Genomic DNA, 19780 nt, shown 5'->3' on the forward strand with positions numbered 1-19780 from the left:
AGGTCATGTTGTGGCTGTACAGGACATTGGAAAGGCCACTGTTGGAATATTGCATGCAATTCTGGTCTCCTTCCTATTGAAAGGATGTTGTGAAACTCGAAAGGGTTCAGAAAAGATTTACAAGGATGTTGCCAGGGTTGGAGCTAGAGGGAGAGGTTGCATTGGGTGGGGCTGTTTTCCCTGGAGGTTTATAAAATCATGAGGGCATGGATATGATAAACATTCAAAGTCTTTTCCCTGGTGTGGGAGAGTCCAGAACAAGAGGTATTATAGTGAGAGGAGAAAGATACAAAAGAGGGGAAGGGTTTCACACAGGGGTGTGTGCATGTGTGGAATGAGCTGCCAGAAGAAGTGGTGGAGGCTAGTACAATTGAAACATTTAAGAGGCATCTGGATGGTCATATGAATAGGAAGGGTATGGAAGGATGTGGGCTGGGTGCTGCATTGGAAAATCTGGTCAGCATGGACAAGTTGGACCGAAGGGTCTGTTTCTGTGCTGTACATCTCTATGACTGTGATTCATTGAAACTTTTGGCTAATCCTTTGTTTAATTTGGATGAGGAAAGCATGCAGGAATTTCTGTATGCTCATTGCAGACTCTTAAAACAGCAAAAACATGATATAAATGAGCTAAAGACAGAATAGGAAAGTCTGTAATACCTCCAGGAATACCAAAATGGCTACTGGTCTCATGCAATGAATAATTGTTTCCGGCATTTTCTACTTCTGTATGTAAGATATCTGAGGTTTTCCTGGGACAGGGAGTAAAGCTTCATAAGGGACACAACAGTGTTCTCAGTTTTCTGACTCAATTTCCTTTTCGGATATTGGCTGGGAGCCTACAGCTACAACACTCTGGCCTGTTTCCAGGTCTGTGCCACACAGAGAATCCTGAGGCAGGAGAAGAATTTTTAGACATGGCTTGAGGAAACGTTTTCATTCAGATTGTCCAAAGATCCAGAAGCTGTTGAGCACTGTGTTTGGAAAGACCAGAGACTCAGCTACAGGCCTGAGAGAACAGGCATTTTTAATGGCTACATAAGATCTGGCAAAGGAAATCTGGGTTATCTTTGGTTTAATCAGAAGCAGCAGACTTTAGTCTCTCAGAGCTGCCAAGTGGGTGGGCAGGGAGGCAGGGTTATATGCAAGCTTAATCCTGGAAAAATACAGGAATGTTGGAAACCTGACATGATGCTGCCCAATTCGGAGTTTTTCTGGGATATGTTCCAGGGCAAGCAGGAAAATCTCAGTGGAACTGACAAACAACAGAAAAGAAACTGCTGGAGCAACTTGTGAACAGAAAACTGAGTTAATATTTTCAGTCCAGTGACCCATCTTCAGAAATTACAGCAGCCAGGATAAGGTGGCATATGTGTTGATGACAGGGGTGGTGAAGATGAAAAGGAGAGAGTGGAGAGGAAACCTAGAGAGAAAGAGAAAAGAAAGGGAAGGCAGAGTAATCCACAGGAGAAGAGAAGCAAAATAGATCAGAACAGGGTAGTTGAAAATGGATTGGCTGTGCTAAAACGAAACCATTTCACAACAGGATTGGGGTGTGCAAGGAATGGACATAGACAGAGGTGTTCATATTTTTTAAATGTTAGGTTCAATATTGGATCCAAAAAAGTGGTAAGGTCCTTATGTGGAAGGTGAGGTGCAGTTTGTCCAGCTTGCATTGGCCTCCTCTGGAATAAGGAGAAAGTGAGGTCTGCAGATGCTGGAGATCAGAGCTGAAAATGTGTTGATGGAAAAGCACAGCAGGTCAGGCAGCATCCAAGAAGCAGGAGAATCCACGTTTCGGGCATAAGCCCTTCTTCAGGAATGAGGAGAGTGTGCCATGCAGGCTGAGATAAAAGGTAGGGAAGAGGGTCTTGGGGGAGGAAATGCGATAGGTGGAAGGAGATTAAGGTGAGGGTGGTAGGCGGGAGTGGGGGTGGGCGCGGAGAGGTCAGGAAGAAGATTGCAGGTTAGGAAGGTGGTGCTGAGTTCAAGGGTTGGGACTGAGTTAAGGTGGGGGGAGGGGAAATGAGGAAACTGGAGAAATCTGAGTTCATCCCTTGTGGTTGGAGGGTTCCTAGGCGGAAGATGGGGCGCTCTTCCTCCAGCCGTCATATTGCTATGGTCTGGCGACGGAGGAGTCCAAGGACCTGCCTGTCCTTGGTGGAGTGGGAGGAGGAGTTGAAGTGTTGAGCCACGGGGTGGTTGGATTGGTTGGTCCAGGTGTCCCAGAGGTGTTCTCTGAAACAACCACCCAGTCTGTGTTTCGTCTCCCCAATGCAGAAGTGAATGCACTATGAGTAGCAAATACAATAGGCTAGGTTGAACAAAATGCTGATAAATCACTGCTTTACCAGGACAGGTGTGTCTGGCGCTTTAGATATTGAGGAAGGAGCAGGTAAATGAGCAAGTGTTGCACCTTCTCTGAATACAAGGGAAGATGTCGTGGGGATCTGGGATGATCTTTGGGAGTGGACCAGTGGGTCATAGAAGGTTGGTTTGCTCAGTTAACTAGAAGGCTGGTTTGCGCTGTAAGGTATTGCCAACAGCATGGGTACAATTCCTGAACCATCTGAGGTTGCCATGATGGATTTTCCTTTTCAATCTCTCCCCTCACCTTAACTGTTAAACCATCATCAGTTATCTCTGTTTAATGAGACAGTGGGACTATGGTGCCTTTACCTTTCTTTTTAACACAGAGAAGATAGAAGGATGACACTAAGTCATGATGCTCCTTCTGAGAGCTAATACAAATGTGATGGGCTGAATTGCCTCCTTCTGCACTTCACAATTTTTAAATTCTGTAACAAAAACAGAAATTCTTGGATAAATTCTGCAAGTCCGACAGCATCTGTGAAGTGACAGCAGAGTTGATGTTTCGGGTCTGGAACGTTCTGAAGAATCTCTCCATAAATGCTGCCAGATCTGCTGAGTCTCTTCAGAAATTTCTGCTTTTCTTTCTGTTTTTTAAAAATCTGCAATCACTGTTGCTGAGTTGAAATCTCCGATTAAAATTTTCTGCTTGCAGCAGGGAGAGATGTGGGGATGGCAAGCAGGCAGCAAGGCCATTATGCTATTGGCCACTTCTGTTTGTGAGTTCAAATCCAGCAGTCACACAAATGAAGAGCTGGGTCACATGAGCTCTCTCCATGTTGTATATTTTAAAAGGAAGCTGATCAGCTTCCCTTAGTCATTGTGATAGCTGCAGTGACTTGAATGATCCAGCCCCCACTTTGATGGACTAGACAGGAGTCAGTTCACACTTTCAGGAGAAAATGAGGACTGCAGATGCTGGAGATCAGAATCAAGAGTGTGGTGCTGGAAAAGCACAGCAGGTCAGGCAACAACCAAGGAGCAGGAGAATCCACGTTTCCTGATGAAGGGCTTTTGCCTGAAACGTCCATTCTCACAATTCCAGGAGGTCATTGTCTCTGTGAATATATCTGTCTCCAAACCAAGGAGATGCTATGGGGCACAAAAACTAGTTTTGATCATCTGAGGTTTTAATCAATGTTCTTTTAGATTAGATTAGATTAGATTAGATTAGATTAGATTTACAGTGTGGAAACAGGCCCTTCGGCCCAACAAGTCCACACCGACCCGCCGAAGCGCAACCCACCCATACCCCTACATTTACCCGTTACCTAACACTACGGGCAATTTAGCATGGCCAATTCACCTGACCCGCACATCTTTGGACTGTGGGAGGAAACCGGAGCACCCGGAGGAAACCCACGCAGACACGGGGAGAACGTGCAAACTCCACACAGACAGTCGCCTGAGGCGGGATTTGAACCCAGGTCTCTGGCGCTGTGAGGCAGCAGTGCTAACCACTGTGCCACCGTGCCGCCCTTTGTTTCATTTAAAAGCTGCCTTTTAAAATTCCAACATTAAAAAACAGCTGATTAAGTTGCAATTTAGTATTTGATATGGGCATATTTTTCTAAGCAGTCAAAAAACATTCACCACCAATTTTTCAAGGGCAATTATTGATAGGCAGCAAATGCTGACCTGATCAGCAATTCCCACATCCTGTGAATTTTTCTTTAAAATGTTTAAGAGGGTGGACAGAGTACCAATCAAGCAGGTTACTTTTTCCTGGATGATGCTGAGATTCTTGAGCGTTGGCGGAGCCACACTTATCCAGGCAAGTGGAAGATATTCCATCTCTTGATTTATGTCGTGTAGATGGTGACCAGGTGTCATAACTTGGAGGTAGTTGTTCTTGGCTTAATTCCCAGCTTCTGGCTCGCTTTTGCAGACATAATACTCATGTGGGCACTGTAATTAACTTTCAAATTATTGGTAACTTCCAGAATGTTGGTGGGGATTTGGAGATTGTAATTAACACTGTGACATTATCATCATTGAATGTTAAGACATTATAGTTAAAGTCTTGTTGAAAATGGTCACTGCTTGGCACTTAGAGTCATAGAGTCATAGAGATGTACAGTCCACCCCATCTATGCTGACCAGATATCCCAACCCAATCTAGTCCCATCTGCCATCACCCGGCCCATATCCCTCCAAAGCCTTCATATTCATATAGCCATCCAAATGCCTCTTGAATTTTGCAATTGTACCAGCCTCCACCACTTCCTCTGGCAGCTCATTCCACACACTTACCACCCTCTGCATGGAAAAGTTGCCCTGTAGGTCCCTTTTATATCTTTCCCCTCTCACCCTAAACCTATGCCCTCTAGTTCTGGACTCCCCGACCCCAGGGAAAAGACTTTGTCTTTTTTTCCTATCCATGCCCCTCATAATTTTGTAAACCTCTATCAGGTCAGCACTCAACCTCCGACGCTCCAGGGAAAACAGCCCCAGCCTATTCAGCCTCTCCCTATAGCTCAGATCCTCCAACCCTGGCAACATCCTTGTAAATCTTCTCTGAGCCCTTTCAAGTTTCACAATATCCTTCTAATAGGAAGGAGACCAGAATTGCACGCAATATTCCAACAGTGGCCTAATCAATGTCCTGTACAGCCGCAACATGACATCCCAATTCCTGTACTCAGTACTCTGACCAATAAAGGAAAGCATACCAAACACCTTCTTCGCTATTCTATCTACCTGCGACTCCACTTTCAAGGAGTTATAAACATGCGCTCCAAGGTCACTTTGTTCAGCAACACTCCCTAGGACCTTACCATTAAGTGTATAAGTCCTGCTAAGATTTGATTTCCAAAACGCAGCACCTCGCATTTATCTGAATTAAACTCCATCTGCCACTTCTCAGCCCATTGGCCCATCTGGTCCAGATCCTGTTGTATTCTGAGGTAACCCTCTTCGCTGTCCACTACACCTCCAATTTTGGTGTCATCTGCTCGCATCCAAATCATTTATGTAAATGACCAAAAGTAGAGGGCCCAGCACTGATCCTTGTGGCACTCCACTGGTCACAGGCCTCCAGTCTGAAAAACAGCCCTCCACCACCACCCTCTGTCTTCTCCTTTTGAGCCAGTTCTGTATCCAAATGGCTTGTTCTCCCTGTATTCTGTGAGATCTAACCAACTGGTGTGACACAAACATTACTTACCATTTATCAGCCAACCTTAATGTTTTCCTTACAGTTCTGCATATGGGCATGGACTGCTTGAATATTATTTGTTAATGTTACTTTTACAATCATCAGTGAATATCTCTACTCTGACATAATGGTTGAGGAAAAATTTTTGATGAAGCAACTTAAAATGAGCCTTGGACACTATCCTAAAAAAATCCTGCAACATTGCTGCCATAGCCCTCAACAACCGAAGCAACCAGTCTTTTTACCAAGCATGGCTATAGCCCATTGAGCATTTATTCCTAATTATCTGATTGTCATTGACTTCAATTTTACTAGGGCTCCTTGATGCCACACTTGGTCAAATATTGCCTTTGACTTCAATTACAGTCATTCCCGTCTCAACTCTAGATTTTAGCTTGATGAGATATCCAGAAAGATTCTTGATAGTATATGGTTATTGAACCTTTTGTGGCAGAATGTTCTCAGGACCACTGCCTTCGGGATTCCTAGTCACAACTACTCAGTTTGGTCCTTGGTCTCTTTCTCCCCTTGCTAAGAAACAACCTTCACACAATGCTCCAACTAGGACACTCAGGCCCATACTCTGCGTATAACGGATGGAGTGTGGAAATGAACACAAACCAGATCTGACCCATATCAGATTTGTAATCTGTGCATTAAACTTAATTTAAACTTAAGTGTATAAGTGCCTGAATTATTATTGTTTAAGTTATGTGTACTGACACACTGTATTCAGGGCCAGTTGAGTCAGAGCCATCTTGAGATCTGTATGTACCAGAAGCTGGACTCTGTGGATTAAGTGGTGGCCAGCAGTCTCATTGGAGCAGAGTCAGGAGGCAAATGTAAGATTCCGATCCTACGTCATGCTACAGTGTTGACTGATAATTGGATTAATAAATGATTAAAGACCCAGCCAAAACTGAGTGGTGGCAGAGATTGGCGTTTGTGGTGGTGAGGTGTGGACTGCTGCAGTGAGAAGGCAGCTCCTGAACTGCACTGACTTATTTATCATATCAATGGGCAACAAGACTAGTTATTTGGATGATATCCATTTACTTTTTGGGGAATGATTTTTGGCTAAGTTTTGATGCAGCAGTAGTGAGTTCTAGAAGCACAGAATTGTATTGCAGGTACACCGGCAACTTGCATTGGGAAGACTGCAGAAGGGACATTTTGTACACAGGAACAGGATTCTTGCTCATGGATTAGACCGGCTGCATCACAGGATTGCTTTCTTGGTCTTTTAGCACTCACTTAGCGTCTAACTGTGTGCTTGCACCAATGCATGCTTTGCATTACCTTATAAAAGCAAATTACTGCGGATGCTGGAATCTGAAAACAAAAGAGAAAATGCTGGAAAATCTCAGCAGGGCTGGCAGCATCTGTAAGGAGAGAAAAGAGCTGACGTTTCGAGTCTAACTGACCCTTTGTCAAATCTGAGCTCTTTTCTCTCCTTACAGATGCTGCCAGACCTGCTGAGGTTTTCCAGCATTTTCTCCTTTGCATTACCTTGTCTTGGTGTGTCAATAAGCACAGCCACACAATAAAGCAGCTTGCTTTGCTACTCAGTCAAGAAGGTACACATCTGGCTGTGCTATGTCAATCTCACTTCAGGTGCCAGAGGTTTACACAACAAATACACTGTATGTGCAGCAAACAGGCATCCATGTTGCAATGTATAGGGGAATAGTCCTCACTGAAGCCCATGGAGGCAGCTGTCAGTCAGAGGGTCCTGCCATTATAAGTCAAGGACAGCCTCTGACCAGGGGGTTTGGCCACAGTCAAGCGTATGCTTGGAGTTAATCCAACATGGGGTCCATTCCCTTGCAGTCTGAAAAGTGAGTTTATGGCCAGTCCTGTGAATTTATTTACAGCTGGTCGTATGGGGGTATAGATAGCGTCTAGTTGAGGATCTGGACACTTCTTGTTGGGGACTGTCCAGGCCTGGGCATGGTCAGTCCATCAGGTCCGTTCATAGACAGTAAAGTGAAATGGAGACTGCTGTTGCTGACTGAATGAGACTTTGCAAGTTAGAGTCATAGAGTCCTACAACACAGAGACAGGCCCTTTGGCTCAAACTGGTCCGTGCTGATCAGTCCACGCTAATCCCATTTCCCTGCACTTGGCCCATATCCTTCTAATCCTTTCCCATCTATATATTTGTTCAAATGCTTTTTAAACGTCATTAATGTACCCGCCTCACCACATCCGCTGGCAGCTCATTCCATATTCGTACCACCCTCCATGTAAAAAAAGTTACCCTTCAGGTTCTCTTTTATTCTTTCTCCTCTAACCTTAAACTGATGCCCTCTAGTCCTCAATTCCACAACCTTGGGGAAAAACATTGAGTCCATTCATCCTATCTATGCCTCTCATGATCTTATACAACCACTATAAGGCTCCCGCCTCAGTCTCCTATGCTCTAAAGAAAAATGTCCTAGCTTGTCTGTAGGTCGGTTAGCTCAGATGGTTAGAGTGTGGCTTCTGGGTTCGCAAGTGGCAGGTTTGTATTTGCAGGGTTTGTGTTTGACACCACTTTTGGGCGGCATGGTGGCTCAGTGGTTAGCACTGCTGCCTCATAGCACCAGGGACCTGGGTTTGATTCCTGCCTCGGCAACTGTCATGTGTAGAGTTTGCACATTCTCTCCATGCCTGCGTGGATTTCCTGCCACAATCCAAAGATGTGCAGGTCAGGTGGATTGGCCACGCTAAATTGCCCACAGTGTCAGGTGCATTAGTCAGCGGTAAATGTAGGGGAATGGGCCCGGGTGGGTTACTCTTCAGAGGATCGGTGTGGACTTGTTGGGCCAAAGGGCCTGTTTCCATACTGTAAGGAATCTAATCTAATAACTCAGACCATTGAGTACAGGCAACATCCTTGTAGATTTCTTCTGCACTCTTTCCAGTTTAATAACATTCTTCCTATAACACGAAATTGAACACAATACTCCAAATGCGGCCTCACCAATGTCCTGTACAACTGCAACATAACTTTCCAATTTCTATACTCAGTACTCTGACTGATGAAGGCCAGTGTGTGAAAAGCCTTCTTCACTGTCCTGTCTACCTTCAGAGAATCATGCACCTGAACTCCAAGGTCCATCTGTTCCACTACATTCCTTAAGACCCTACCATTCACCATGAAACTCTACCTTGATTTGGCTTTCCCAAATGCAAAACCTCACATTTATTGGTATCTGTATTAAACTCCATTTGCAATTTCTCGGCCCACTTCCCCAGCTGATCGGGTCCTGCTGCAATATCTGATAACCTTCCTCACTGTCCACAATACCTCCTATTTTAGTGTCATCTGCAAACTTACTAATCATGCCTTTTACATTCTCATCCAAATCATTGATATAGATAACAAATGGCAATGGGCCCAGCACCATATCCTGAGGCACCCCACTAGTTATAGACTTGCAATCCAACAAGCATCCTTCCACTATTACCCTCACCTTCCTAGCATCAAGCCAATTTTGTATCCAATTCGCCAGCTCCCCTTGGATTCCATGCGATCTAACCTTCCCAAGTGGCCTACCATGTGGAAACTTATCAAAGGCCTTACTGAAATCCACATACACAGGAACCTCAATTTTCTGGCACTGGATTATCTGAATTTTGGATTATCCAGCTAGATCACAAGGTCCTGATGTTTGGCTAAACAATGCAATCCAGCATTTGATTATCTGGCATTCGATTAACCAAACAAAATACTCCCTACCCGCGTCCTTCGGATAATCGAGGTTCCTCTGTAGACTATGTCTAATGCCCTGCCCCATCAATCTTCCTGGTCACTTTGTCAAAGAACTCTAACAAATATGTGAGGCATCATCTCCTACTCACAAAGCCATGCTGACTGCTCTTAATCAAACCCTGTCTTTCCAAATGCATGTATGTCTTACCTCAGAATCTTCTCAAGTAACCTACCCACCACAGACATTAAGCTTACCTATCTATCGTTCTCAGTCTTTTCCGTGCAGCCCTTCTTGAATAATGGTACAGCATTCACTACCCTCCAGTTTTTCAGGACCTCACCCGTGGCTAACGATGATGCAAAAATATCAACTAGGGCCCCTGCAATTTCTTGTCTCGCCTCTTGCAGTGTTTTTGGATATATCTGGTCAGGACCAGGAGATTTATCCACCTTCATTCATTCTAAGACATCCAAATGCTGCCATATCCTCTGAGGTCTTCCAGCATTTTCTGTTTTATGTTTCTGATTTACTGCATCCACACTTCTTTCAATTTTTATTCAGGCTCTGAAGTTGTGAATGGGGGTTATCAGTGAACAATCCCAATTCTGACCTTATGATGGAGGGAACTTCTTTGATTAAGCAACTGAAGAAGGGTCCAGGTCTTGACACTGACGAATTCAAGTAATGATACCCTGGGCCTGAGAGATTAGCCCCAACAATTGCAGCCATTCCTTTTTTGGGATAAGTATGATGTTAACCAGTTGAGGGTTTTCTTCCTGATTTCCACTTACATTAATTTTGCTCGGGCTCCTTGGTGCTGCATTCAATCAATGTTGCCTTAACATCAATCTCATCTCATGCTGGAGTTTGGCTCTTTTGTTCATATTTCGACCAAGCCTGTAGTGAGACCTAGAGTTGAATGGCCTTGATTTAACAAGTCATTGCTACTTGATAGCATTATCAAGGACACCTTCTATCTCTGTAATGCTGATTGAGAATATACTGATGAGATAATAATTGGTCTGATTGGTTTGCCCTCCATTTTGTGGGCAGTACATACCAGGGCAATTTTCAGTATTGTTTGTCAGATGCCAATGTCGTAGCTGCTCTGGCATAGATTGGCTAGGGGCACAAGTCATTTGGGAGAACAAGTCTTCAGTACTACTCCTGGGATGTCAGATGTGCAAGCTTTGCTGTAGCTAATTTGCATCTGTTTCTTCAGGTGGCATGAATTGAGTTGGCAATAAAAAAGCTACTTGAAATGATCAGCCAAACCATATACCACAATGCATCATCTGCTTAACACTTCTGGTTGTAAATGCTTCAGAACTGTCTTTAACTGTTTTCATAGCTATTCTTTCATTGAGGATAAGGATGTTTGTGGAGCTTCCTGCTCCAGTGAATTGTTTAATTAGATTCTTCCTGCACCTAGCCTGTCCAGACCCATCAGCATTTCATGTTTCTATGAGATCCCTTCACATTCTTCAAATTCCAGTAAGTACAAGCCCACTCAATCCAAGCTTTCCTCATATGTCAGTCCTGCCATCCCAGGAATCAGCCTGGTGAACCTTCTCTGGACTCACCCAATAGCAAGAATGTCCTTCCTTTGACTAGGAGACCAAAATTGCACACAGTACTCAAGGCGTGGCCTCACCAAGGCCCTGTATGGAGCATACGTGTTGTTCTGTGTTGCAGCTTCACCAGGTTGGCGCCTCATTTTTGAGTATTCTGTTCTCTGAACCAGGACTGATGCCTTGGTTTGACGTGATTGTTTGAGCGAGGGTTAAATGCCTGGCCATGACCTGTGAATATGATGGTGGAAACATACTGCTGGGATGGCTCATGGTGCCCCGCGGGCGCCTAATTTTGACTCGCCCTGACAACCCATCAACAGCAGATTGAATCCCTTTGAATCTTCGGAACATTCTGGTACCTGAAAGACCAAACAATGGCCATGTTGTAACCCTTTCACATTTGGATACATGATTTGGATTTGCCGGTGTTGGACTGGACTGTACAAAGCTAAAAATCACACAACACCAGGTTATAGTCCAACAGGTTTAGTTGGAAACACTAGCTTTCGGATCACTGCTCCTTCACAACACTGGGTTAAAGGGAGAAGACAGAGGGTGGTGGTGGAGGGTAGCTTTCAGACTGGAAGCCTGTGACCAGTGGAGTGCCACAAGGATCGGTACTGGTTCCTCTACTTTTTGTCATTTACATAAATGATTTGGATGCGAGCATAAGAGGTACAGTTAGTAAGTTTGCAAATGATACCAAAATTGGATGTGTAGTGGACAGCAAAAAGGGTTACCTCAGATTACAACAGGATCTTGACCAGATGGGCCAATGAGCTGAGAAGTGGCAGATGGAGTTTAATTCAGATAAATGCGAGGCGCTGCATTTTGGGAAAGCAAATCTTAGCAGGACTTATACACTTAATGGTAATGTCCTAGGGAGTGTTGCTGAACAGGGACCTTGGAGTGCAGGTTCACAACTCCTTGAAAGCGGAGTCGCAGGTAGATAGGATAGTGAAGAAGGTGTTTAGTATGTTTTCCTTTATTGGTCAGAGTATTGAGAACAGGAGTTGGGAGGTCATGTTGTGGCCACTGTTGGAATATTGCGTGCAATTCTGGGCTCCTTCCTGTTGTGAAACTTGAAAGGGTTCAGAAAAGATTTACAAGGATGTTGCCAGAGTTGGAGGATATGAGCTACAGGGAGAGGCTGAATAGGCTGGGGCTATTTTCCCTGGAGTGTCAGAGGCTGAGGGGTGACCTTATGGAGGTTTACAAAATTACGAGGGGGAATGGATAGGATAAATAGACAAAGTCTTTTCCTTGGGGTTGGGGAGTCCAAAACTAGAGGGCATATGTTTAGGGTGAGAGTGGAAATATATAAAAGCGACCTATGGGGCAACTTTTTCACACAGAGAGTGGTATGTATGGAATGAGCTGCCAGAGGAAGTGGTGGAGACTGGTACAATTGCAACATTTAAGAGGCATTTGGATGGGTATTTGAATAGGAAGGGTTTGGAGGGATATAGGCCGGGTGCTGGCAGGTGGGACTAGATTGGGTTGGGATGGACGGGTTTGTTGCCACGCTGTACATCTCTCTGACTCTTACCACCCGATGCGGGAGCAACGCTCCCAAAGCCAGTGCTTCCAATTAAACCTGCCGACCATAACCTGGTTGTTGTTTTATCGTTTGACATTTGGATACGTTACTGCTGCTTTTGGACTTTCCCCGTGCTTCTTGCTGCTACCCCACGCCGCAGCGATGATGCCAATCGCTTCCCCTTGCGCTATCACACCAGAGGCACCTTGAGCCTGGGGACTGACTGAGTAAATGTGTGTGTGAGTGAGGCGTTGACAGAGGGGCTGGCGATTGTGACTATTATGGGGACCCACGTGTCTCTGCCTCATGACCCTGAGCCGCTGTTCAGCATTTCCTTCACTCATCATATGTTGCCTCTGCGCGACTGAGAGAGGCTTGTGGGTGTGAATCGCGATTGTTTTCTGCCTCGTTTGCTTTGCTGTGTGTTTGTGGTTTTTTTTTGTCTTCCCCCCACCCCCTTCCCTTGTTTACAGCACAGCCCACAATGGAAGAAACTTCTGGGCGAGCTCCTCTTTTATACCGTGCGGAGAGAAAAGCGGTCGTTGTCAGCTCTTGCAGCCGGCTGTAATCCTCAGCTCCTTCTTCCTCCCTCTCTCTCTCTCTCTCTCCATCCGTGCATGTCCGCTGTGAGAAGCAGGTGCCATGCTGAAAGTGACCGGATTCCAGACCCACTACTGGCCGCTGGTTCGCTTCCTCGTCCCGCTAGCGGTCACCAACATAGCGGTAGATCTCGGGGAGCAGGTCGGTGACTTGTTTATAACAATTTAATTCATGGCGTACTTTTCCTTTTCCTCTATCTCCCTCTCTAGCGGCACGTCAATAGCCGACGGCCACTGTCATGTTTAATATGCGCCGCTGGGCTGTAGGAAAAAAACATGTTTGGCGTTGAAAGGCATTGAACCCGACAGGAGGCTTCACCCCCTCCCAACCCCCGGGGCTTTGAGGCTGCTCCCTCTGACCAGCTGCAGCCCCCTCTCTATAGGGTGGCGTCTCATATCAGCTTGTAAATCTGGGGCAACCCCATTATTCCATTTATTTTTGGTCAATTTTGACTCCAGTGGAATCCCGGTCAAAGTGCGTGGACACGAGAGGCTGGGATCCGTTAGATCACTTGCCATTCCTCGGCCTTGTTATGCAGAATTTCACATCCTATTATTATAATAATAATAATAGGATATCGATGTATCAGGTTCTCTTCCCCCAAAACCGTGGTCAGAGTTCGTGGTTTAAAAATAGATCAGCTGCAGTTCTCCTTATCTGTCTGATAGGTGTATGCGTCTTATGTAAATTCTGACTTGCATGCCTCGATTTTTAAATACCCAGCCCCTTCCATTCACCTCCACTACCTGCTAATTACGGTGTCTGTCAATTAAGGTCCAGTTACAGCAGTCTGCCTCTCCCGGCGACCTCTATCTCAGCTGCAGCTGGGGAAGGGTTTATTTGATCAGCCAGATTGTGTGTATCTCCACAGATTAATCTACTCCTATTTGCATCATGCTGCTGAATCAAAGTGTTTGTTTGTTTACTGACCAACGAAGGAAGGTAGCCGCCCTTATAATGTGGGAAGGCTGGTGGAAAAATTCTCCAATCAAATCCTCGTAAGAATTAAAGGCAGCTCCATTATTAATAAATTTGCAATTATCTTTTTAATGCCATTTTGAACATTAGTACAGGGGACAATGTAATTTCTCTGGAGGTAGCAGTAAGTCATGGTGAAGACTTCCCTTTATATCTATACCAATTGTTATTTCTGGCCTGTCAACTCTGCAGCTAAAAGGTGAACAAGCAACTAGGATATCCCCCTGTCTTGGCTGCAAAGTGAGCATGCATGGATATCCAAATGAGTACAGGTTGACTTTATGCCATTTTGATTGAATGGTCTGCCTACAAGCAAAATGAAGGCTTATATATGATGAATGGGTACAGCAGTAAGATAGCTGAGAATTAACTTGTCCTGTCATCATCAACATCCACAGCTCCTTGTTTTCTGAAGTCCTATCTACAGTATTATCAGTTCTACTTCTGAGATTATATCAAGCATCAAATTTAAGTTTGAAACCTGTGCTCTTCTACTATTTGCCCATAATGGGTATTTCTACTCCATCTTGCCAATTGTAACAAAGCCTTTAGCATTAAGGACTATGACCTGGAATATTTTTTTTCCAAACATTTACACCAATTCTATCTTCAAATTCACCAAATAAACCTTTTCAATGAGCTATTTGATCTTCTCCCTTACCTACTCTTCATTATCTATTCATCCTTCTTGTGAAACATTATGAATTATTTTGCCATTTTTATGGTGCGATATATAATTTTGGAAACTAAAATTAGCTGCTTAAGTTGGCCTAACACAGATCACTACATAGTTTGTAGCAATTGGAATTAGCCTCAGTCAAAGAAATCTGAATTTGATTTTATTTCATAGTGGTTTGGATGTGATTTTTTTTCCATTTCTGCAAATCTCTATCACAATCATATTAGTTTCCAACATGATCACTACTCATGTGATCATTCTGGCCACATCCAAGTCAGCAATCCTGTAATATGTGACGCTAACTTGGAGGAACAGAAATGAGATGTTGACTAAGGATGCTCCTTTTTGAAGGCAACAGTATTGGCATGTGGAAGTGAAAATTGCTGGTCGTCCAGAGAAAGAGGAACACAATTGTGACTTTGAACTATTTCCACTTGTTCTTTGGATTAAAGTCAGCATTTAAATAGTTTTTTTTAAGAGATTTGCTTGTTCTAGACTATCACTGAATACTTTCCATATTTGTGTGTCTGACATACACAACACTTCATTTGTTTGAAATTTTGTGGCATGTATTATGTTCTAGCAGGATAACAGACACTGAATCAGCTTGATCCTTAATTTGAGGGGATGTCTCAGTCTGATCCTTTGATAGCAAAGGGTTGCTTTACATAGAAGTCACAGCAAAGAAACAGACCATTCAACCCAACCCGATTCTGTAGTGTTTATCATGCAAACAAGGCTTTCTGTCTTCTTTGTCATGTCTTTCATTTAATTGAACATACTGTTAAAGTTCTAAGTCTTCATGATTAACTTTGCTCAATCTCTCTGATTTGAGTTCAGAGGCAAATGCAATGGTTCACTATTTCTGTCCAAGTAAGTTGTTGACAATATTTATTTCTCATAATGCCATGGGTAACGCCAATCCCTCCTGGTCTGACTGCAAATAATAGAATTTGTTCCATGAAGTAATCAATGGACAATGTTAATAGTAAAACATACAATTTACTTTCAGAGGGCCCATTGTGGCATGATGGTAGTGTCCCTACCCAGGGAGGCACAGGTTCAAGTTCCACCTGCTCCAGAGATGCTCAGTAACATCACTGATTAGAAAACTAAATAAAAGTCATATTAAGAAAGAGTGCTTTCAAGCAAAATGTGGTGAAAGACAGAATAAACTTCACCATCAACCAGCGACCGCATTCCTACAAGTATTTCTGAACAACTAGATGTTGAAGGGTATTGGGAGTTTGTGGAGTCAGTGTAGGGGTGAAACCAGATGTATCAATTGAGATCCCTCATCAGAAGACACACCAGACCTCGTCTGGAGATTTGTGTACAGATGTAGGTGCCACGTTGTAGAACAGATGCAAGTACATGGGTGAGAGTGCATAAGTGATTTACTAGAATAATTCCAACAGGCGGATAGCTTGAAGTTGGAACTAACCATCTTGGAGAGGAGATCTGTTGAAGTTTTGATAATCATGAACAGGCTGGGCAGAGTCGTTGGGGTAAACCTGTTTCTGTTTGTAAAAGAAAGACAGAGAGGGCATAGATTTGAAACAATCTACAAACGAAGCAAGAGTGATGTAAGAAAAACACTTCCATAAAGCGAGTAGATAGGGGTATGGAGTGCACTGCTTGGAAATGGGGAGCATGTAGGTTCAGCTGATGCAATCAAATGGTCTGAAATGTATTTGGTTTGTAAATTGTACTGGGATATGAGTAAAAGGTGGCAGATTGACACTAGGTAAGAGCATGATAGGCTGAATGACCTCATTCTGCAATTTTGTGATTTAATTATCTTGTCTTCTGATTAAAGTGCTGTGTTAATCCAGGCTTTGAGGTTGATCTTGCTGTAATCACTAAAAAATAACTGATTTTACACACACACTATCACTGGTGTTTTTTGAAGTACAATCAGCTGTGGGGCTCACAACTAGTGGTGGCAGAAATGTGTTAGTGTTCTGTCATGACACAGACCACCCTCTTCTCATAACAAACAAAATACCGTGCTGTAGTGTACAACATTTTTATGAATTTAGCAAATATGCTTGTGGAAACTGTGTGGCCTTCAAACCTGAATCTTATGCTTTTCATTTGCAAATCCTTAATTTGTGAATTAATGTACTACTTACTCCAGATGTGCCAAAATAGTTCCCAACATGGTATTGTGTAACTTATTTGCACTGTGCTGCACCATTAAAAATCTCTCAGCAATCATTTTTTAGGTCTTTTTACCATTGCTGTGTAATCCCATACAGTATTTTGATTCAAGACTAAGGCAAGTACAGAGATATTGGTGTGAACTGTCAGGCTTGACCTGAAATCTGAATAGTAAAAGAACTAAAACAACATTTTTCATGACTAGTTACTACACAAATTCTATTAGTTGTATGTGTCTGCAGAGGAACTGGTCATTCAGCCTACTAAGACTGTGTCAACAAATGACCCCTTTCTAAACTTAAAAATCTTTGGCTCTACACTGTATCTTTTAGTTCCTTGCCTATTCATATATCTATCAAGATGCCTTTTAAAAATGGTTATTGCACTGTGTTTCACTTCCTCCACCACTCTGGCAGTGCTTGTTTTTAAAAATCCCTGTCACATCTCCTTTCCTCCTTTTTTACCTAGTAACTGACATTTTCTACTCCTGGAGAAAAGACTGGCTATCCATTCTATCTATTACTCTTTTTCTATTGGGTTGCCCTTCATCCTGCAACATTCAAATGAAAACAAACTCTGTCCAATCGCTCCTCATACTTGATGCTCTCAAAACCAGCAACTTCCTGATTAAGGTACTGCTGTTTTCATTGGAGAAAAGAAGGTTTAGGGGTGACTTGATAGAGGTGTACAAGATGATTAGGGGTTTAGATAGGGTTGACAGTGAGAACCTTTTTCCACGTATGGAGTCAGATATTACGAGGGGGCATAGCTTTAAATTAAGGGGTGGTAGGTATAGGACTGATGTTAGGGGTAGATTCTTTACTCAGCGAGTTGTGAGTTCATGGAATGCCCTGCCAGTAGCAGTGGTGGACTCTCCCTCTTTATGGGCATTGGATAGGCATATGGAGGATAGTGGGCTAGTGTTGGTTAGGTGGCCGAAGGGCCTGTACTGTGCTGTATTTTTCTATGTTCTATGTTCTAAATAAAGGTGCTGAATAAGATGGTGAGTTGGGGTTATATATTAGCGTGGATGGGGACTGGCTCCCACATTCTTCTGGTAGTGTGGTGACCAGACTGCACTCATTATTAGGAGAAAGTGAGAACTGCAGATGCTGGAGATCACGGGCGGCACGGTGGCACAGTGGTTAGCACTGCTGCCTCACAGCGCCTGTAGACCCGGGTTCAATTCCCGACTCAGGCGACTGACTGTGTGGAGTTTGCACGTTCTCCCCGTGTCTGCGTGGGTTTCCTCCGGGTGCTCTGGTTTCCTCCCACAGTCACAAAGATGTGTGGGTCAGGTGAATTGGCCAAGCTAAATTGCCCGTAGTGTTAGGTAAGGGGTAAATGTAGGGGTATGGGTGGGTTGCGCTTCGGCGGATCGGTGTGGACTTGTTGGGCCGAAGGGCCTGTTTCCACACTGTAAGTCTAATCTAATCAGAATTGAGAGGGTGGTGCTAGAAAAGGCCTCATTCCTGATGTTTCGGGCATAAGCCCTTCATTCAATTTTCCCCTGCTCCTCAGATGCTGCCTGACCTGCTGTGCTTTTCCAGCACCATGCTCTGCACTCCATATTACAAATATGACTTAACTAACGTTCTGTACAGCTGCTACATGACTCAAGCTTTTATACTCTATGCCTGCCCAATGAGGGCAAAATTGCCGTATGCTGCTTTGACCGCCTTATCCAAAAGGGAAAATGCTGGAAAATCTCAGCAGGTCAGGCAGCATCTGTTAGGAGAGAAAAAAGCTGATGTTTTGAGTCTAACTGACCCTTTGTCAAAGCTTTTACCTTATCCATTTGTGTTGTCACTTTCAGGGAACTGTGGACCTGTACACCTAGAAGCTTTAAGTTAATGCTACTAAGGCTTTTGCCATTAACTATGTACTTGCCTCCTGCATTAGACCTTTCAGCTTTTAAATCTGGTAAAAACAAGCATCCTGTGTGCTGTCTTAACTACACTATTGACCAGTCTAGCTGTCTTCAGGAATCTGTGAAAAAGCATCCCAAGATCCTTCTGTTCCTCTGAGGTTCGTGAAAGGGAATGTTTTGGCATCTCCTCTAATCAAGATGGAGAAAGGTGAACCAGCACAGTAACATATTAGAATTTCCAAAAGACACTTCAGGTACTAAAAAGTAAAGCTGCTGAATAAGATGAGACCATGGTGGGTTGGGGTTATGTCATAGAATCCCTACAGTGTGGAAACAGGCCCTTCGGCCCAACAGGCCCACACCGACCCTCTGTAGGGTAACCCACTCAGACCTATTCCCCTACTACTCTACAATGCACCTAACCTACATATCCCTGAACACTATGGGCAATTTAGCATGGCCAATTCACTAAACTGCACATCATTGGGTTGTGGGAGGAAACCGGAGCACTCAGAGGAAACTCATGCAGACATGGGCAGAACGTGCAAACTTCACACAGACATTTGCCCAAGGTGGGAATTGAATCTGGGCCCCTGGCACTGTAAGTGCAACAGTGCTAACCACTGAGCCACCATGCTGCCACATGAATAGGGATTAGCTAATTGAGTTTGGATGAAGGGGCATTTTCAGGATTGTAAACTAACTCTGGTGGAATGTCGTAGGATCAAAAATATTGATCTCTATTAATTTACAATATATACTCCTCTCTTGAATGAGGAAAGTGAATGTGAGGTAACCATTTTGTGGAAAGGCAAGTGATGAGGATGACACAAATCTACAAAGGAATATAATCAGGTCATGTGTGTAGGTAGAAGCTTGGCAGATGGAATATAATGTCGGAAAATGTGAGATTATGCACTTTGGTAGGAAGAAGAACTCCGTACTATTTAAATGGAGACAGATTTCAGAAAGCTGGAACATCGAGGGTTTTTGGATCCTTGTACATAAATCACAAAAAGCTAGCAAACAAATTCAGCAGGTAACAGGGAAGGCAAATGCTTGTTGCCTGTTATTTGAAAATGAGGATGTCTTGATTTTAAAAATATTCCACATCACCCCTAGAATACAGTGAACAAGTTTGGTCCTTTTTA

General features: G+C 43.8%; 1 protein-coding gene across 1 annotated transcript in view; it reads left to right on the top strand.

The window, feature by feature from the left end:
- The first annotated feature begins 12597 nt into the window (after positions 1–12597).
- ankhb (ANKH inorganic pyrophosphate transport regulator b) overlaps positions 12598–19780 on the top strand; it is a 119181-nt gene continuing 111998 nt past the window's right edge. The window contains exon 1 of the mRNA XM_060825318.1: positions 12598–13080. Coding sequence (XP_060681301.1) covers positions 12982–13080 — 99 coding nt within the window. The 5' untranslated portion in view covers positions 12598–12981. The remainder of the gene's footprint in view (positions 13081–19780) is intronic.

This window comes from Hemiscyllium ocellatum, chromosome 5 (assembly GCF_020745735.1).
Source record: "Hemiscyllium ocellatum isolate sHemOce1 chromosome 5, sHemOce1.pat.X.cur, whole genome shotgun sequence".
Taxonomy (NCBI): Eukaryota; Metazoa; Chordata; class Chondrichthyes; order Orectolobiformes; family Hemiscylliidae; genus Hemiscyllium; species Hemiscyllium ocellatum.